We start from the raw sequence: 21,279 nt of genomic DNA, 5'->3' as shown, positions 1-21,279 counted from the left end.
AGGACTCAATGGCTAAGAAAGCCTAGGTTTCAGTTCCCAGCACCCATAAACGGACACAGGCCCATAATCCCAGCACTGAGAAGTTCAACCCCTAGGACCCACATAAACAGACACAGGCCCGTAATCCCAGGACCTTCTACAAAGATAGAAGGCTTGCTAGGGCTCACTGGCCAGCCGGTCTAGCCAAGCCATAAATTAAAGGTTCAGTGAGAGACCCTGCCTCAAAAAAATAAGGTAGAAAAAGTAAATAAAAAAGGTAGAGAGTGTGGACTACAGAGGGCTTGGCAGCTACAGCTACAGCAGGAGCTGCTCTTGGAGGACACAGACCCTCAGCTTCCACGTGGGGCCTCAGCACAGCTCCAACTCCACTTCCAGGGGTAAGAAGCTCTTCTAACACCTGAGGTGCTAAGACACACCGAGGGCAGAGACAAAACACCACGCCCGTGCGTAAAGAGCAACTGAGGAACACACCTAACTGACCTCTAGACTAGTCTGAGAAAGGCAGCTTGACCTTGACCTACACACATACACCCCACCCCACCCCCACACTCTCTCTCCCACTCTCTCTCTCTCTCTCTTTCAAAATATAACAGCTGGGCATAGTGGCTTTTAATCTCATTTTAATAAATGCTTTTAATCTCAGCACTCAGGAGGTGGAGCCAAGTGGAGCTTGAAACCAGCCTGGTCTACATAGTGAGTTCCAGGCCAACTCACGGCTACAGAGTTAAGACTGTGTCTCAAAAAAACAATTAATTGGTTAACTAATTAATGAAAAGATTTTCTAATTAAAATTGAGGCTGGGAGTGTAGCTCAGTAGGTAGAATGCCTCCTTTGCATAAACAAGGTCCTATCTCAGTCTCTATCACCAACAGCTTGTGGAACATGCATGAAGTCTCACTTGTTTTAAATAAAGTGTGTATTTGCAGCTTGTTGTTAGTGACAGAGCACGACGGAAAGCTCAACTTTTTCCTCAGGCTGCCAGCTCATTCTGATGCAATCCCCTCTCTATCAGCTTTGGAAAGGAGGGCAAAGGAGCAGCAGAGCTCAAACCAAACAAGTGCTGCCAAACCCTAGAGACCTTGGACCCTCCAGACCAGCCTGGTCTACAAAGCAAGTTCCAGTTCAGCCAGGACAGGACAGTTACACAGAGAAAAGAGAAACCCTGTCTCAAAACACCCGAGAGAGAGAGAGAGAGAGAGAGAGAGAGAGAGAGAGAGAGAGAGCTTAGCTACTACCTTCCACATGTACAAGAGGGAAACCCCAGAAACAAAGGAACCCTTCCTTAAGCACCCGAAGGGTTCCAAGTGGGAAGACTGTTAGTAGCCTTCGTAAAATGGCAAAGTGTCTTGGAGGAGGCAGAAACTGTGGGCGCATTTCAATCCCATTCCTAAGCAGTTCAAGAAAATGCAGGCACCGAGGTAGTTGATCAAACTAGGTGGGAAAACACCAGGAAAGAAGATCCTTCTTTAAGACACCCCAGAGTCCAGAACCCTGGGCAGTGAGGAGTCCAGAATCAATTAGGAGTTCCTGTTTCTGTCTTACAGCACCCACATCGGCCTGAATTACACATACCACTAACAGAGGCTGGTCTAAGTGTCCAACTCCTTTAAGTGGGATCCCTCTGATTGGCTTATCAACAGCAGTAAGACAACAAGAAATATAAGTGCTAGCCCTCTGCCTAGGAAGGAAGTGAAATACTGGGGAGTGGCTGAAAACTCTCAAAGGTGCTTGAGCCTCCCAGGGCATGTGTTTTTCTCTTCAGGTCTATCCTAACTAAATTTAAACACAGATGGCCAACTAAAGGAGTCCCACACAGTGCGGGCTGAAATCAAGGCTAGGTGGGGCACAGGATTTAGGGCCACCCACTTCTGCACTTTGCAAAGGGCAGACAAGAGTTAGCTAAAAAGCACTACTTGGTGGCCAAAGAGATGGCTCTGCAGGTAAAGACATTTGCTGCCAGGCTGGAGGACTTGAGTCCCATCTTCGCCATTCACAAGGTGGAAGGAGAGGAAAGAGGAACGACTCCCGCAAAGTTGTCCTCCAACTTCCCCCAGTGCCACGGCTTGTGCATATTCACAGAAATAAAACAAAATTAAAAGTAAACATAGCCTGACTTCTGCAAGGACAACGTTAAAGCAGTAAGTGGGCTGTCCCTTAACATCGCTCCTCATCCCAAGCCTCCTGGGCATCATGACCTCCCCACCGCAGAAGCCCAAGCAGCAACCCTGCCCCATAACCGAAGCGGGGTTTGCTCCCGTCTACAGGTGAAGAACTCGGAGGGGAGTCCTCGGCCAAGAAAACCGAACCGAGAAGCAGAGAAGCGCGGGTTGGGTCCTCAGCCAAAATCTCGGTTGCGTCTGTTATTGACACTCCGTCCACTCTCCACGAACGCACAGAGAGCGAAGAAGTCCTCGGAGCGACCCTCCAAGTTGGCAAGGGAGCCCCCAGGGGACCGAAGACCAAGATACCGTCACTGGAGGGGCCGCGGCGGCGGGAGGGGAGTCGTCGGGCCCCTCCCCACGGGGGGACAGCCGGGTACCAGCGCCTTCCCCACCTCGCCTCCGACAGGGCCCTCACATCAGTGCGCCGAGGTCCCAGCCGGGGCCCGCCATCCCCCCACGACCAAGTCCAGCGGGCTCCTAGGGGGCCTGAGGCCGCGGCCGAGACCCCAACTCCGAGATGTGGGAAGACAGGGGTCACCGGGGCAGGAGCCGGGCGCCGAGGACCCCAGAGGGGCGGGGCCCGGAGGAGAGACCACGTCGGGGGACCTCGGCTTCCAGGACTCGGGTCGCCACACCAGTGCCAGCCGCGCGCCGAGCGCCGCGGCGGCCCCGATCCCCGCCACTCGCGGCGGGGCAGTCCCACTCCCCTCACCTGGTTCGGCTGCTCTGCCTGCTCCGAGGACGCCATCTTTCTGAGACCTGACTAATCGACCGCCGCTGGCCCGAGTGTCTCCCGAGAGCGCTCGCTCTGGCTCTCCAGGCAAGACCAAAGTAGAAGGACCTGAGCCTGTCGATGTGGGCGGGCTCCGGGCAGAAAGGGTTGAGCCCGGTGTCAGGGTTACCTTGCAGGTTACAGAAAAGCCCATGGTCCCCATTCTCTATTTCTAATATAATATCTTTTCTTGTGGTTTTACATTGTTACTATGTTGACTTTGGGGTTTAGTCACATCCACTTTCAACTCCTTCCTCTCACTCTCCCCACATGGCCCACCAGGTTCCCCTTCTTTTTATTGTTTTGTTTTTTTGTTTTTCGAGACAGGGTTTCTCCGTAGCTTTGGAGCCTGTCCTGGAACTAGCTCTGTAGACCAGGTTGGTCTCGAACTCACGGAGATCTGTCTGCCTCTGCCTCCCGGGTGCTGGGATTAAAGGCGTGCTCCACCATCGCCCGGCCCCCTTCTTTTTAAAAATAAATTTATCGCCGGGCGTTGGTAAAATAAATAAATAAGTAAATAAATTTACATGTTTGGATATTTAAAGGGGATTTTCATTTGTTTTCGTTTTCTAGACGAGGCCTCATGTAGTTCAAAATAGCCTCAAACTTCATATGTAGCCCAGGATGGACTCCTGATCCTCCTGCCTCCACCTCCCGATGCTGAGATTACAGGTGTGCACCACACACACATTTTAATTCTTGAATTAAAACTCTCCCTATTCTCAGAGCACCGTGGTCATATTTAGGGACTATTTATTTAGTAAACAATTATAGTGGCAATTGGAGTCCAAGGTGTCAGCCACCAGGCTACTCTCTGAGGACTGAATCTCATTTAGGCAAGGTCATGGGAGTACAGACCCCAGAATGTCTCCGGGTCCCAGAAAAACCACACCCTAACTTGGTCCCACCTCTTAAAGATAATTGGTTAAGAAGACTTCCCCGTCATATGAATGCATGTGGGTTCCTGGGATAGTTTGTTTTTCACCTGTAGTACATAAAATATTTAGTCATGTAAGGGATATGAAAAACATGATATTTTTTTACTGTTTGTGTGGCATTCTTTGCAATCATTCACTATAAAAATAGAATGTAACCACATTGTAATTCTTATATTGACTGAAAAACTTCATTGGGATGTATGAGCTGTAGGAAAAATGTATACAGTAGAAAGAACACAGAAAGTGAAAGAACACAAAGAACATGAGAAGAACAGAGACTAAAGGAGCAAGCCATCAAGAGAGCGAGCATTTCCTCTCCTAAACCCCCCTCAGATGGAAAAGTATAGTTTATGTCAATTCCATGTGGATTCCTCTGGAAGCCCTGTGCTGCGGCTGGAAGCTGACCCCTCAGACAGCAGTCATCCGTAACCCATCGAATGACTGAAAATCACCCACCCCACTCTTGGAAAGGTGGCCACTGAGTTCCCTACACTGCTTCCTGCTGTTTGTGGGCAAAGGCATCTTTAGAAAATCCTGAGAACACTGAGATAAAGGTCAAGTCCTGGGAAAACCAGTTGTAACTTTTGTTGCCAAGAATCAGAACTGTTCCCATACCCAGGGATCTGCACACAGGTCACATGTCACATACTTTTTCTTGGTTCATTTCTTATGTCTGTAGTCAAGGTTTGCAGGGGATCTCCCCCAATCAAAACTGATCTCTATCAACCTTGAAAGAATCCACAGCCTTCCGTTTCCTGTGAAATCAAAAGACTAACCTCTTCCCCAACTCAACACATTTTTTGAATTCCATTTTAAAGTTAAGGCATCCCTAAAATATCTATGCTGGTTTAATTCAGCAATCCTTTTTACGATTCCATGTCTCTCAGCAACTGCTGTTCACTGATCAGCAATCAAAAGATTCCAAGCCAACACAGCTCCATACAGGACCCAGACTCCATGTGTATTTCCCATCTTTATATAGCATTTTTCTTTTTTTTTTAAATATTTATTCATTTATTATGTATACAATATTCTGTCTGTGTGTATGCCTGCAGGCCAGAAGAGGGCACCAGACCCCATTACAGATGGTTGTGAGCCACCATGTGGTTGCTGGGAATTGAACTCAGAACCTTTAGAAGAGCAGGCAATGCTCCTAACCTCTGAGCCATTTCTCCAGCCCAGCATTTTTCTTTTTATATTACTCTACTTTCTCTTTAAAGACTTTATTATTTGAAAACTACTTTTTTCTATGACTGTCTATACCCATTTTTTTTCTTTCTTGGCCTATGCACATTTTAAATACACTGTAATCTGTTTAGAGAGGGGTTTTTTTCTTTTCATCTAGACCTGTCTTTCCTGCATATCTCTAGCCTTTTCTCTCTTTTTTTTGGGGGGGGGGGATTTTCGAGACAGGGTTTCTCTGTAGTTTTTTTGGTGCCTGTCCTGGAACTAGCTCTTGTAGACCAGGCTGGCCTCGAACTCACAGAGATCCACCTGCCTCTGCCTCCCGAGTGCTGGAATTAAAGGCGTGCGCCACTACTGCCCGGCTTCGGCTGACAACTCTTAAATAAAACATGGCTAGGGGCTGGAGAGATGGCTCAGTGGTTAAGAGCATTGCCTGCTCTTCCAAAGGTCCTGAGTTCAATTCCCAGCAACCACATGGTGGCTCACAACCATCTGTAATGAGGTCTGGTGCCCTCTTCTGGCCTGCAGGCATACACACAGATAGAATACTGTATACATAATAAATAAATAAATAAATAAATAAATAAATAAATAAATAAAAAACATGGCTAGCGACCAGGCGGTGGTGGTGCACGCGTTTAATCCCAGCACCCGGGAGGCAGAGGCAGGTGGGTCGCTGTGAGTTCAAGGCCAGCCTGGTCTACAAAGGGAGTTCCAGGACAGGCTCCAAAGCTACGGAGAAACCATGTCTCGAAAAACCAAAAAAACAAAAACAAAAAAGAACATGGCTAGCAATGTGTGGAACTGTGCTATCCTAGGTTCCATCATACAGTGTTTCTTGCTTTTTTGTTTTTTGTTTATTAGTTTGTTTTTGTTTTTTTGCTTTTTAGTTTTTCAAGACAGGGTTTCTCTTTAGTTTTGCAACCTGTCCTGGAACTAGCTCTGTAGACTAGCTCTGTAGGTCCAGATCCGCCGGCCTCTGCCTCCGGAGTATACTGGGATTAAAGGCGTGCATCACCACCACCAGGCATTACCATACAGTGTTTTAAAGAAGAGAAGGGAGGGGATGGGTGAGAAAGGGAGGAGAGAGGAAAGAAAATAATTTTAAAAAGGAAAGTCAACAATCTCTCCCACTTTCCTGAGCTGAATCCCTGACCCCAACTTTGAACCCAGAAACCACAGGACTCCGGTAGTGCCCCGAAACGCACGCGATTAGCCAGCACTACATCTCCCGGCGTGCCTTGCTCTCACGTCACTTGCTGTGGCGAGACCTGGAAAGCGGGTCTGGACTGCTCGCGATTTCCCAGTCTATCAGGTTGCACTTGGAGGAGGCTGTCGCTGTCGCGGGGAGCCAGCAACCCGGACCCGGACGATATCCGGCCTCTCAAGCCGTGTCTGCTGCGCCGCAAACACAACCGCGATCAGAACGGCGTGGCGGCCTCCTGCCTCGAGGAGCCGAGGCGCAAAGGTGGGCTGCTGAGGGGACTAGGAGGGGTCGGAAAGGTGACCCCAGTCACCTAGGGACTGCAGCGGCCCACGTGGGTCCAGCGATTGACAAGGTTTTGTCGCTTTCATTTATCTCCAGTGTGAGGCTCCAGGGTTTTGGCGCTTTCATTTGTCTCCAGTGTGAGGCTCTTTGCGGATCCAGGCTCACTGGCCTGATTCTGGATCCAACGGAGTCCAGCGTATTCTCTCTACTCTGGCTCACAGAGGCGGTCCTGGGGTCGCTGGCCGGGTCGGGACGGGTGTCCACAGTCAGTACCTGTCCCATTAAAAGGGAGCTGCCAGTACCTGCCCCCTTGGGTTCATACAAGGAACGTGAGCTGACCCAGGTTCTGAGCCTGACTACACGGCTGGACCTTGCACTTATCTTTGGAGCCTTAGGGTTTCAGCAGCGTAGTGGATGCATTTCCAGCCTTGTGTCAAGGGACTGTTGGAGCTCTCAAAGGAGATGTTATGTTAATATTCTTTACAAGCGTTATTATCCCGCAGCAACAAATTGTGTAGCCAAAGAAGTTCTGCAGGGTTTCCATGGAAACTAGCCCAGGACCTGTAGTCATAGTGCATGCTGGGTGTGCAGCACTTCCTCAGAGCCACTGAGACCCAGGAGCAGGGTTTGAGTTGGTGATCGAGATTCTGCCACATCAGTGTTTGCGTTTCACCCCTGGCACTAGGTTACTTCTGTTGCATCGGCTGGGTGTCCTTGGCACAGAGAACTATGTTCTCTGCAGCTGAGCCTAAAGGAGACTGGCTGTCCTATTTTGGGGGATGACAGCATTGTAGAGGGCCTCTTGCCTGGCAATAATAAAAATGAAAAGCTATTGAGACAAGCTTCTGCCGCTGCTGTATTTTCCTTTGGTTAGAAGAGCCAGAAGGACGATAGCTACAAGCTATTGTATATAGCTGCAAGCACTTTTCTCTCTTTTCTGACACTAGATATGTAGAACTCAAGACGAGCACTGAATAAGTGAACAAGAGTCAGTGTTACTTGTCCACAGGAAATTAGACCAGGTTCTGGGTAATGGCTCCGATGTCAGGGTGCAGAGAAGCTGCCGGAAACGTTTTCAGGAGCCACTCGGTTTAAATCTCAGTTTGGGGTGCTGGAAAGATGGCTCAGTTGTTAAAAGCACTGGCTGCTCTTGCAGATCTGGGTTCAGTTCTAAGCCCCTACATGACAGTTTCCAACCATCTGTAACTCCAGTTCCAGGGCATCCAGCACCCTCTTTTGGCCTCCTTGGGTACAAGACATGAATGTGGCCCATATACATACATTCAGAAAAAAAAACATTCATACATACAAAAATCAAAAAAATAAAAATGCATCTCACCTGTGCCACTTACTGTGGGATTTTGAATAGGTTACCTAATCTGTCTGAGCATAGGTGCATTGTCTGTAAATTGGGAATAAGAATAGGACCTCCTTACAGGATTCGTAGTTTACCTGACAAGCAGTTAGAATAGTACTGGGCATATGGTAAGTGTTACATTGGTACTAAGAGTTATGGTTATGATTTATCTATTATTATCTTCCAGCAATTCTACCTAGCTCTTGGGGCACACACGAGAGTACCAAGAGGGGTGTAATTTCCTTGACATGTTTGTCACCTGCCGAACATTCTATTTTCAGCTTGCAAAGTACTGGCCATTGATGAGTCCCTGACACCAGTCACCCTGGTCCTGGCAGAGGACAATTCAATAGTGGAAGATGACGACTACTTCCTTTATGTCCCTTGCAATACCAAGTTTGTGGCATTGGCCTGTAATGAGAAGGGGGCGTATAACATTTCAGGTAAGGGGCTGGAGAGATGGCTCAGAGGTTAAGAGCATTGCCTGCTCTTCCAAAGGTCCTGAGTTCAATTCCCAGCAACCACATGGTGGCTCACAACCATCTGTAATGGGGTCTGGTGCCCTCTCTGGCCTGCAGACATGCACACAGACAGAATATTGTATGCATAATAAATAAATTAAAAAAAAAACATTTCGGGTAAGAACTTTGGGCCGAACAGCCAGTGTTGCTGTCATGATTCATTTGGCTTCACGGGCGAGCGGTTGCTGTTCGTCCGGCTGTCTAAACACTTGCTCGGCCATGCTACCTGAGCCTCTGTGTACCAGGCACAGGGCTAAGGGATTTAGGATGAGTGAAACTGTGGCTCTGCCGTGTCTGGGCAGGTGACTGGGCAAATTACACAGCCTGCCAGGCCCTTATGGAAATGGTGATTACAGTATCTGTCTGTCGTGACTGTGACGACCACAGACACTAGCCAAGGCCTCGTCTTCGTGACTGCTCTTCTCTGGCACACGGGGGTTCAGTAGAGGCTAGTGATACCGTCATCATCACCACGGCAGATTCAAATTAACGCTCGCTCGTCCGAGAGCTAGAGAGGCGCCAGCAGCAGAGAGGTGGCGAAGCGTCTGTGGAAAAAAACCATTGCTGCTACGCTGAGGAAATCACCCGTCAGCTGTAGCTTTATCAGCCACCATTGTCCCCACCCCTCGCCACCCCAGGACCAGTGCTGCTGGTCAGAGTCACGTACAAAAATAACACAGCCAAGCATGGTGGCCGGCACCCGTTACCCCAGAAGTCAGAGGCAGGCGGATCAGAAGTCCTAGGCTAACCTCCACGACATAGTGAATTCAAGCCTAGCTCGGGCTACATGAAACCCCAGCTCCCCAAAAAAGAACACACCCAAGCACAAAGACTAATCAAAGAGAGGTGTGGTCGGACCTTTGGCCCGTGTGTGACCGTACCGTAGGGCTAAGTGGCTGCTGCTTCCTTTTTTTTTTTTTTTCCTTTTGAGACAGGTTTTCATCCGAAGATTAGGTTGGCCTCAGACTCGCTGCAGTCCCCCTGCCTCAATGTCCTGAGGGCTGGGATTAAAGATGATGTTAGCCATCATACTTAATGCAGTACAATTTCATACAGAAATAGGGGGTGGGACACAGAAGACAGAAGAGAGAACAAGGCCCGAGGTGGGAATTAGCTTTCCTGTGACATCCTGTGAAAAGGTGCGTCCCTGTCATGACATCATGACAGGCCGGAGGACATGCTCATTCTCCATGCTGCTGAGTGTTGGGGTTGAAGGCAAAGTGGCCCCTGAATTACTGACCTGACTGGCGTTCTCTCTGTATCCGATGGAGGAACAGCCTGGGTTTCCCAAGAGTCCTTTGATGCCCAGGAAACAGACAGGGGAGCCGGGGTGAAGTGGAAGAATGTGGCCAGGCAGCTGAAAGAGGGCCTGTCCATCATCATCCTGCTCCCAGAAGAGGACCTGTCCATCAACATCCTGCTCCCAGAAGAGGGCCTGTCCGTCATCATCCTGCTCCCAGAAGAGGACCTGTCCATCATCATCCTGCTCCCAGAAGAGGACCTGTCCATCATCCTGCTCCCAGAAGAGGACCTGTCCATCATCATCCTGCTCCCAGAAGAGGGCCTGTCCATCATCCTGCTCCCAGAAGAGGACCTGTCCATCATCATCCTGCTCCCAGAAGAGGACCTGTCCATCATCCTGCTCCCAGTAGAGGACCTGTCCATCATCATCCTGCTCCCAGAAGAGGGCCTGTCCATCATCCTGCTCCCAGAAGAGGACCTGTCCATCATCATCCTGCTCCCAGAAGAGGACCTGTCCATCATCCTGCTCCCAGAAGAGGACCTGTCCATCATCCTGCTCCCAGAAGAGGACCTGTCCATCATCCTGCTCCCCGAAGAGGACCTGTCCATCATCATCCTGCTCTCAGAAGAGGACCTGTCCATCATCCTGCTCCCAAAAGAGGACCTGTCCATCATCCTGCTCCCAGAAGAGGGCCTGTCCATCATCATCCTGCTCCCAGAAGAGGACCTGTCCATCATCATCCTGCTCCCCGAAGAGGACCTGTCCAGCTTCATCCTGCTCCCAGAAGAGGGCCTGTCCATCATCATCCTGCTTCCCGAAGAGGACCTGTCCATCATCCTGCTCCCAGAAGAGGACCTGTCCATCATCATCCTGCTCCCAGAAGAGGGCCTGTCCAGCATCATCCTGCTCCCAGAAGAGGGCCTGTCCATCATCCTGCTCCCAGAAGAGGACCTGTCCATCATCCTGCTCCCAGAAGAGGGCCTGTCCATCATCCTGCTCCCAGAAGAGGACCTGTCTATCATCCTGCTCCCAGAAGAGGACCTGTCCATCATCCTGCTCCCAGAAGAGGGCCTGTCCAGCATCATCCTGCTCCCAGAAGAGGGCCTGTCCATTATCCTGCTCCCAGAAGAGGACCTGTCTATCATCCTGCTCCCAGAAGAGGACCTGTCCATCATCATCCTGCTCTCAGAAGAGGACCTGTCCATCATCATCCTGCTCCCCGAAGAGGACCTGTCCAGCATCATCCTGCTCCCAGAAGAGGGCCTGTCCATCATCATCCTGCTCCCCGAAGAGGACCTGTCCATCATCCTGCTCCCAGAAGAGGACCTGTCCATCATCATCCTGCTCCCAGAAGAGGGCCTGTCCAGCATCATCCTGCTCCCAGAAGAGGGCCTGTCCATCATCCTGCTCCCAGAAGAGGACCTGTCCATCATCATCCTGCTCCCAGAAGAGGGCCTGTCCATCATCCTGCTCCCAGAAGAGGACCTGTCCATCATCATCCTGCTCCCAGAAGAGGACCTGTCCATCATCCTGCTCCCAGAAGAGGGCCTGTCCAGCATCATCCTGCTCCCAGAAGAGGGCCTGTCCATTATCCTGCTCCCAGAAGAGGACCTGTCTATCATCCTGCTCCCAGAAGAGGACCTGTCCATCATCATCCTGCTCTCAGAAGAGGACCTGTCCATCATCCTTCTCCCAGAAGAGGGCCTGTCCATCATCATCCTGCTCCCAAAAGAGGACCTGTCCATCATCCTGCTCCCAGAAGAGGACCTGTCCATCATCCTGCTCCCAGAAGAGGACCTGTCCATCATCATCCTGCTCCCAGAAGAGGACCTCCAAGTGAGTCCCCTCCACAGCCCACAATGCTCCCTAGCCTCTGCTGTCCTGGTACCTTAGGTCATGTGCCCCCACCTCTCCTGCTGTAGTAATTCCATTTTTTTTTTTGGCGGGGAGAGGGGTGGGGTGGGGTTCAAGACAGGGTTTCTTTATGTAACAGCCTTAACTGTCCTGGAACTCACTCTGTAGACCAGGCTGGCCTCGAACTCATGGAGATCTACCTACCTCTGCCTCCCAAGTGCTAGGATTAAAGGCGTGTGCCACCACCTCCCGGCTCCTCTAGTCTTTTTCAAAATCTAGTATTTTATCTTTACACGTATGAGTGTTTTGTCTGCATGTTTGTCTATGCACCATTTACATGCCTGATGCCCTTGGGGACCAGAAAAGGGTGTCCCATCCCCTAGAACTGGAATTGCGAAGAGCCATGAATAACCAGGTCCGTGCCTAGAAACTCATCTTGGGTCTTCTGCAAGATCAGCGAGTGCTCTTAGCCTCAGAACTGTCTTTCCAGTCGCTTGTCAACATTCAGTTTGCATCAGATTCATGAGTGAACTTTTTAAAATGTAAATTTCTAGGCCCCACCCTAGACTTATTCAAGAGAATACACAGAGTGGTATATAGGGAGTGGTGGGGACTACTATGTAGATTGGGAGATGATAAGGAAGTGACTTTCTTATTACTTTTTAAACTTACAAGTTTATTTTGAATAAATAAGATAAATTGTAACTGGAGGTTTCTCATCCTGCCTGGTCCTGCAGCCGCTTTTAAAATAACCACTCTGAGGCTTAATATTAATCACAAACAGTTTAGTCTATTAGCTCAGGCTTATTATTAACTAGCTCTTTGCTCTTTTTTTTTTTTTTTTTGGTTTTTCGATACAGGGTTTCTCTGTGGCTTTGGAGCCTGTCCTGGAACTAGCTTTGTAGAGCAGGCTGGTCTCGAACTCACAGAGATCTGCCTGCCTCTGCCTCCTGAGTGCTGGGATTAAAGGCGTGCGCCACCATCGCCTAGCTATTAACTAGCTCTTACAACTTAAATTAACCCATTTCTTTTGTTGTATATTTTACCATGAGGCGTGTGGCTCGTTACCTCACATCTTGCTTCTCTGGCAACTGCTGGCGTCTTCCTCACTCTGCCTTCTTTCTTCCTGACCCTCTGCTTGGATTTCCCGCTTGGTTATATTCTGTCTTGCCATAGGTCAAAGCAGCTTCCTTTGTTAATCAATGGTAATAAAACATATTCACAGCATACAGAGGGGCACCCCAACCAATAAATACATTCACATAGTTCAAAATCCAAGAGGTATAAAAAAATAAGCTGACATGGTGGTACACACCTTTAATCCCAGCACTCAGGAGGCAGAGGCAGAAGGAGCTCTGTGGGTTCAAGGCCAGCCTGGTCCACATAGTTCCAAGACAGCCAGAGCTACAGTATGAGACCCTGCCTTGGGAAAAAAAAAAAAGTAATGAAAAGATAATGTCCTCGGTAAGGGAAACAGGTGTTCATCCACTGCTGACCAGGTCAGCAGAGTGTGGTGAGTGTGTCCATAAAAAGGCTGGGCTCTCAGGGCTGAGGAGACAGCAAGAACAAAGATGAGTCCATCCTCAGAGGCCAAATGAAAACAGTCCCCTGTGGTGGGGCACGCTGTGTCCCCAGCACTGGAGAGGCAGGCGGGTGGTCCCTGGGAAGCTTGCTGGCTAGCCAGCCTCACCTGCCTGCTCGGAGAGAGACGCAAGGGTGGATAGGACCAGAGGGACACTAGCCGAGGCTGTCCTCCAGACTCCACATGATGTATACATATCAGCATGTACGCAGAAAGAAATGGTCCTATCACACGCTACAGTACCATGGAGTCTTTTTTAAATTTAGCAGTGTGTGTGATGGGAGAGGCTGGCCTCTCGTGGCCGCGTGTGGAAGGAGGAGAATGACATAGTGGAGGCAGTCCTCCCCGTCCGGCCACCTTTATGTGGGCTTCGGGAATTGAACTCAGGTCCTCAGACTTGGCACAGCAAGTGCTCCATGCTCTGAACCATCTCGCCAGCCCAACATCAGTGAATCTTGAAAGCACTGTAGTAGGTGAAAGAAGCCAGACATAGGCCATATAATTTATCATTGCAGCATCTAAAGATTTTTCTGTATTTACTTTATTTTGGTTGTTTTCTTTGGGACAAGCCTTGCTTTGAAGCCCTGGGTGGCCTGGATCTTACTACATGGCCCAGCTTGGCCTTGAACTTGTGGTAAGTAATCTTGCTGCTTCTACCTCCCAAGTGCTGGAACTTCAGATGTTGGCTCTGTGATTACATTTATACGAATTTGCTAGAATTTGCAGTACCATGGAGATTTAAGCTGAGGGTAGTAGTACTGGACGATATCCCAGCGCTTGGGAAATTGAGACAAAGGGACCATGAGAGTGTGGCCAGCCTGGGCTACACAGTAAGACCCTGACTTAAAAATAAATAAACAAGCTGGGCAGTGGTGGTGCTCGCCTTTAGCCCAGCACTCAGGAGTTAGAGGAAGGAGATCTGTGAGTTCAAAGCCTGCCTAGTCTACAGAGTGAGTTCCAGGACAGCCAGGGCTACACAGAGAAACCCTGTCTCAAAAAACCAAACCAAACAGAAGCAGACTCTTGGGTGGCGCGATGGCTCAGCAGTAAAAGTGCTTGCAGCACAGGCCTGCCGACCTGAGCTCAGAGCCCCAGACCCCAGTAAAAAGCCATGCTACCTTCTCGTCTCCACATGCGTAGACAAAAGTAAATACATAAATATTCTTTTTTTTTTTTTTTTTTTTTTTTGGTTTTTCGAGACAGTTTCTCTGTGGCTTTGGAGCCTGTCCTGGAACTAGCTCTGTAGACCAGGCTGGTCTCGAACTCACAGAGATCCGCCTGCCTCTGCCTCCCGAGTGCTGGGATTAAAGGCGTGTGCCACCACCGCCCGGCCTACATAAATATTCTTAAGAAACAGGGCCAGCAACTCCGCTTAGTGGGTAGAGGCATTCCCCACCAAGCTCAGGGGCCTCAGTTTCATCCCCGGAGCTCACAGGGTAGAAAGACTCAATTCCCCACTGTGCACACTAGCGTCTTCATGCCTCCGCTCACAGACACTGTGACAACAGTAACAGATTTTAAAACCCTTTTTATTGATTCATTGTGGAAACGGTCAGTTGCATCCTTTTTTTTTTTTTTTGGTAAGATTTAATGAGGTGTGTTTGTGTGTGCGCACACGTGTGTGCTAGGAGGGGGAGTGGCCTGTGTACGTGAGCACAGGTGCTGGTAGAGGCCAGAGATGTGGATCCCCTGAAGCTGGAGCTACAGGAGGTTGTGAGCCACCCACATGGCTGCAGGGAACTGAACTCAGGTCCTCTGCACGCTTAGTCCATAAAGTGCTGAGCCATCTCTGCAGCCCATGGAGTTGAATTTCTAAGTGGAGGCTTGTTTGAGGTAGGGTTTCTGTGTGTAGCCCTAGCTGTTCTGGAACTACTTCTATAGACCAGGCTGGCCTCGAACTCGCAGAGATCCACCTGCTTCTGCCTTTGAGTATTAGGATTAAAGGTGTGTGCCCCATTGCACAGCCCTTAATTTTGTTTTTTTTTTTGTTTGTTTTTTGTTTTTTTTTTTTGGTTCCCTGACCGGGAATCGAACCCGGGTCTTAATTTTGTTTTTAACGAGACCCCATACATGATTCTCCCTGATGGAGGAAGGTCATTGGTTAAGTAATAAAGAAACTGCTTGGCCTCATAGGTTAAAACATAGGTGGGAGGAGTAAACAGAACAGAATGCTGGGAGGAAGAGGAAGTGAGCTCAGAGAGACGTCATGCTCCCCTCTCCCGGGCAGACGTGATAGCTCTGATCTCTGAGGCAGACAGCGATGCAGCCAGCCACCAGGTCACACATGCTGAATCTTTCCTGGTAAGCGCACCTCGTGGTGCTACATAGATTATTAGAAATGGGTTAAAAGACTGAAACTAATGGGCCAGGCAGTGTTTAAAAGAATACAATTTGTGTGTTGTTATTTCGGAACATAAGCTAGCCGGTGGCAGGAGCTGGGTGGCGGAATGCAATCCTGCAGCTCCTACTACATCTCCCCGTTTCCACACTAGAGTTTTGGAAAGGGGTGTGCCTGAGAGCTGCCACACTCCCTTGAGGTTTCTCAGAGCCTTTATTGTCTGCCAGGTGCTCATTGACATCCCGTGTTCAGAACTGGTCAGGAGCTCTGCCAAAGCTGTTCCATTGTCCAAAGGATCCAGAACGCGCTCCAGTGGGAGCTTCACCGGAGAGAGGAGGCCGCCAGTTCAAGCAGATGCTAGAACTGTATCACCGGGCTAAGGAGAAGATGGGCTCCATCTTCTCCAACCAGGAAGGTAGGATTAGGCTTCTCTGAAAGCCTCCTGGAGGGTGGGGCCTTGTCTGCAGAGCAGCTCGATTCCCTGAAGACGACAGTCCCCTGGGCGTGCGGCTTCTGTCACCCTGGCGGGTTCTTGCTTGGCTAAGTGACTGTGGGCTCACCACCTGCTGCTTTCCCCTGGTCTGCTCTGCAGAGCCAAAAGCCGCCCTCGGTGGAGACGTGGATGCGGTGGACGCGGGCATCGGCAAAGAGACGGCTTCCGAAGTGGCACTTACAAGCCAGATCCTCACTGCTGAAGGAGAAGCCTGCCCCAGAGCTGGGCTTATCTAATCAGGATTTGGAGGTGGGTAAGAACTAGGGGCCCTGACCTGCAGAGAGTGTGAAGGTGCGGAGGCATGTATCATGTATGTGGTTTTATGTACGTGGTATCATGTTCGTGGTTTCTCTCACCTCTGCAGGCTGACCCACAGCTGATGTTTGCCTTTTAACACATTTGCGAACATCTCAGTCTAAATCCAAGTGGCTTTTTTCCCTTTTTTTTTTTTTTTTTTCAGACAGGGTCTCTGTGTAGCCTTGGCTGTCCTGGAACTTGCTGTGTAGACCAGGCTGCCCTTGAACTCACATCAACCTGTCTCTCCCTCAAAAGTGCTGGGATTAAAGGTGCCGCCGCCACCCAGGTCTGAGTGGCTTTTAAGAGAAAAGGGATCCTCAGGTCACCGAACATTAGTCTTTAGTTCAAGTTGACAATGACCTGACCTAGAGAAACTGCTGGGTTTCAGCTTCTGAGGTGGCTTCAAGGTAGAGTCAAAAATCCCTAGGTCCTGCACAGCCAGTGCACTAGTAGCACAGGAGGCAAACATAAGGCTGGGGGTGACGATCAGCCCTTGGCGGACATTCACGGCTTGTGAATGTCGGTTTCATCCTCAGCACCATGGGGCGAGCAGGCAGTCTGTGGGGTCCGTCCTGTGCTGGCTACCTAGAGGGAGTCCCTTGGGGTGGGTATTCTTCACCCTTTGTTCTTGTCCCTGTGCACCGAGTGCATCCCAATTCCAGGTAGAAGGAAAGGGAAATGATAGCCACTAGAGCCTCCTTCAGCTTCCTGTTGGGCTTGAGCAATCTGTGCTCTGAAAGGCGCATTGCTGTGCATTCGAGGCCAGCCTGGGGCACAGGCCAGGGTCCCAGAAGCTGTGGGCTCAGTGGTTCTTATTCTTTTTTTTTTTTAATATTTTATTTATTTATTATGTTTACAATATTCTGTCTGTGTGTATTTCTGCAGGCCAGAAGAGGGCACCAGACCCCATTACAGATGGTTGTGAGCCACCATGTGGTTGCTGGGAATTGAACTCAGGACCTTTGGAAGAGCAGGCAATGCTCTTAACCTCTGAGCCATCTCTCCAGCCCCCAGTGGTTCTTATTCTTGCTGCAGCTGGTCTCCAAGGAGGACCCCAGAGCCCTGGCTGTTGCCTTGAGCTGGGACATAAAGAAAGCGGAGACAGTCTAGCGGGCCTGCAGCACGGAGTTCGCCCTGCACTTGCACCAAGTGCAGAGGTTGCATTCCCTCAGGAATGTCTCGGTAAGGGAGGGATCCACTGCCTGAGGAACAGCAGAGCCCCAAATGCGCCAGACAAGACCCCAAGTAGCTCCACTGGAAGCACGCTTTGCTGAGGAAGCCCTTGGTTTTGTTAGCAATGAAGAACCTCCCTTCCGGGGCTGGAGAGATGGCTCAGTGGTTAAGATCATTGCCTGCTCTTCCAGAGGTCCTGAGTTCAATTCCCGGCAACCACATGGTGGCTCACAACCATCTGTAAAGAGGTCTGGTGCCCTCTTCTGGCCTGCAGACATACACATAGACAGAATATTGTATACATAATAAATAAATAAAATAAATATATAAAAAAAAGAACCTCCCTTCCCACTGTACTGCCTCCGAGCTGCTCTACCTCCTGCCTTCCAGGACGCTGTTGGAGCAGAGGTGGCCACGCCCACCAGAAAGGCCGCTCAGTGTCCTTCTATGTAGGGGAAGCCCCCCAGCCAATCACCTTGCTTGTAGGGCGTGGTCCCCTGAGGATATTTCTTACTAATAAATATTCCTGGTGTGCTCCTGCCTTCCCTTCTGCTTTCCTGTTCTCCGCGGGAACCTCTTATTATTTCATTATTAAATATTATTAAATATCTTTTAATTATTAAAGCCTAATATTATAATTTCCGTCTGCCGTTCATTTACACCGGTATACTTCTACCTCCTCTCGGCGTACTTAGATCTTCATTTTTGTTTCTTGTATGTGTATGAGTGTTTTGCTCGCATGTATGTCCATGTACCATGTGTGTATCTTGAGTCCACAAAGGCCAGAAGAGGGTGTCAGGTCCCCTGGAACTGGAGTTACAGACTCTGGGTACTCTGGAAGAGTAGCCACTTCATTTAGCCACTGGGCCAACTCTCCAGCTCCCAGAATGTATGTTCGGCCTTAGGTGCCAAGTAAAAGTATTGTCCAAGGCTGTGAAAATCTCTCCTACTTTGGACTCAATGTCCTTATTCAACAACTTGAACAGTAGAGTTTTAGACCCAGATAAGGAAAGAAAAGGCTAATGCAGTGATCGTGGCCATGAACTTGCTTCTCAAGCTAATGAGTGTGGCTGCTGTTTGTTTAAAGGCATATTCTGAATCTGCAGCCCCCAGGGACGTGGAGTCTAAGCCACCATCTCTGGTACCCAGCTCAGGGCTGCGGAGCTGTCGCCACTGCAAAACTCCATTCCGTTTTCTAATATGCTCTGCCAGCAGGGGGTCCAAAGCGCCACTAAGTGATTCTTGCATGCTCTGTGGGTCCCGGTCTCCGCAGAGCACAGCACTTCTGGCTTTCTCTCCCGTATCTGCTCAGGCTTCTGCAACTTCGCAGCCTACACAGTGCTGGCTGCTTTCAGGGAAAGGACGCTCAGTTTGGGGGCATTTGATTTACGTATTCTGGGAAGAAAACAGCGCTGTCGGCCAGGCAGTGGTGGCGCACGCCTTTAATCCCAGCACTCGGAGGGCCGAGGCAGGTGGATGTTTGTGGGTTCGAGGCCAGCCTGGTCTAGGAGCGAGTTCCAGGACAGGCTCCAAACCACTACACAGGGAAACCCTGTCTCAAAAAAACCAAAACCAAAATAAAACAAACAAAACTAGTGCTGTTGAGAGACACATGCCTCGGTTACTTTTCATTTTGTGTGTGTGTGTGTGTATCTGTGTGTGTAGGTTCTGGGTGCTGGGGATTGAACTAGGGCTTCATACATGCTGAGCATGTTCCCCTAATGACCCATCCCTCAGCACTGACCAGTTAAGCAAAGAAATATAGCATTAAGTCTTGGGGTGAAGGTGGGGTACAGAAAACAGAATTGCTTCCTTGCCTATGGCAGGAGTCATGTCCACCAGCCCCTTTTACATCTCAGTGCCTTCCACGTCAGTTCCTGTGTCAGCACCGCCAGCTCCCAGCATCTCTGACGCCGCTCGGTCCTTCAATAAAGCCTCTGCTGATGCTGCCTCTCGGTCCTTCCTGTCACTTGTTCAGAAACACCAGTCCCTTCTGAGTGTAAAGTACACAAACACTAAGGGAAATGCCTTCCGATAAAATAGTGTGTGTGCCGCTGTCTGCGTGTGACCGCATGCATGCACAGCTCCTGTCGGGTCATTGATGACCGTGGATTCTCAGAGGCAGGCTGGCAGAGTGAGTGGGCCGAGAGCCCTAACAGCAGTCCTGGCAGTGCGATTTCCCCAGTGAGGTTCTGAACAGAGTAACATCTGTCCTTAGGCTTCGCGTTAAATGTGTAGGTTCCTAGAAGTCCAGGTTATATTAGAACTAAGAATACTAACAACATTAATAACCTCAGCACTCAGGACCTCTGAGTTTGAGGCCAGCCTGGTCTACAGCGTGAATTCCAAGTCAGCCAAGGTTACAGAAGAAGACCCAGTCTCAAAAAATATGAGAGAATTTCAAAATAGAATCAGGCTTGGGGATAAAATAATTTGGTCCAGGAGTTTGCTTTGGGTTATTTACCTGTTTTGGGAATGGTCTTTCTTTCCTACCACGTGGGCCCTGACGACTGAACCCAGTTCTTCAGACCTGGGGTAAGCGCTCTTATCCGCCGAGCCAGCTTGCCAGACACGGAACAGATTCCATCCGTGTGGATGATCAGCATGATTGAGTCTTGCAGGAAGCCAGGTACCATGTTATGGTGCACCTGTTACCCACTGCTTGAGAGGCTGAGGCAGGAGGATCATTTGAGGCCAGCCTGGGCAAAATCATCTCAGATCGGAAAGTAGTACTATGGGTATGGAACAATTCTTTACGTTCTGTACAACTTTACAGATTTACTTATTAAAATGTTTAGATTGACGTAAAGTGGAGGGCTGTTTGGATGCATGAGTGGCTGTGTACCACAGGTGTGTCTGGTGTCCCTGGGGATCAGAAGAGGGCACTGGATACCCCGGAACTGGAATTATGGATGATTGTGAGCTGCCATGTGGGTACTGAGAGCCTCAAACTCAAGGTCCTCTTCGAGAGCAACTAGTGCTCTTAACTGACTGCTGAGCCGTCTCTCCAGCCCCCTCCTCCTTTTTTAAAAATTGTATGTGTGTGTGTGAGATTTGAAGTGGGTGCAGGCATTGTGGGTACCAGGGCACACACTCGAGTCAGATGCAGGCATTGTAGGTACCAGGGCACACACTCGAGTCAGATGCAGGCATTGTGGGTACCAGGGCACACACTCGAGTCAGATGCAGGCATTGTGGGTACCAGGGCACACACGCGAGTCAGATGCAGGCATTGTGGGTATCAGGGCACACACGCGAGTCAGATGCAGGCATTGTGGGTACCAGGGCACACGCTCGAGTCAGATGCAGGCATTGTGGGTACCAGGACACACACGCGAGTCCGAGAGACGAAGTCACCAAGCTCCCTCGCTCTGGAACTTTGCCACTGGGTCATCTGCTCAGGACACTGGGTATTAAATCCCCAAGGCTGCGGAGGTTACATAAAATGCCCCGTGACCTAGGGAGAAGGCGGGATCCCTTTCACACCCCAGAGTCAGGAGGTGTGAGGCAGGAACATCGTCAGCACTGTCAGTGAGTCTAGGGAAGCCTTGCTCCAAGATGGGCTGAGAGCAGCTGAAGAGCACGAGCTCACCCCACCATCCCTTTCCCACTCCACCATGGCACCTGACCTGCAAGGGAAATGCAGCCGCTTGCCAGTGTGCTAGAGAGGCTGAGTGAGGCCGGCCTGTGGTGTGCTAGAAAGAGCTGCTGAGTGAGGCCTGCCTGTCTGGTAGGAGAAAAGAATGTCGAGGCCACGCGGGGACTAATGACCTCTCCATTAAGCTTACTGCGCTCTTTCGACTCCGGTCCAAATGTCGGTCTCCGCTAGGCAATTGGCTTTGACAGGAACCCTGCTAATCACCACTTACTAACCT

General features: G+C 49.9%; 1 protein-coding gene and 1 pseudogene across 1 annotated transcript in view; one reads left to right on the top strand and one right to left on the bottom strand.

Annotated features, from left to right (window-relative positions):
• LOC121448176 (peroxisomal membrane protein PEX14-like) overlaps positions 1 to 2,925 on the bottom strand; it is a 138,426-nt gene extending 135,501 nt beyond the window's left edge. Inside the window, exon 1 of the mRNA XM_041651967.1 lies at positions 2,875 to 2,925. Within this exon, the coding sequence (XP_041507901.1) occupies positions 2,875 to 2,910 (36 nt within the window). The 5' untranslated portion in view covers positions 2,911 to 2,925. The remainder of the gene's footprint in view (positions 1 to 2,874) is intronic.
• A 1,308-nt stretch (positions 2,926 to 4,233) lies between these two features.
• LOC121448406 lies at positions 4,234 to 16,997 on the top strand (annotated as a pseudogene).
• The last annotated feature ends 4,282 nt before the right edge of the window (positions 16,998 to 21,279 follow it).

This window comes from Microtus oregoni, unplaced genomic scaffold (assembly GCF_018167655.1).
Source record: "Microtus oregoni isolate MIOR12 unplaced genomic scaffold, Mior012 000005F_ref0000423, whole genome shotgun sequence".
In the NCBI taxonomy this organism is placed as follows: Eukaryota; Metazoa; Chordata; class Mammalia; order Rodentia; family Cricetidae; genus Microtus; species Microtus oregoni.
The sequence above is the reverse complement of the archived record's forward strand: the minus strand, read 5'-3'. Positions and strand labels throughout refer to the sequence as shown.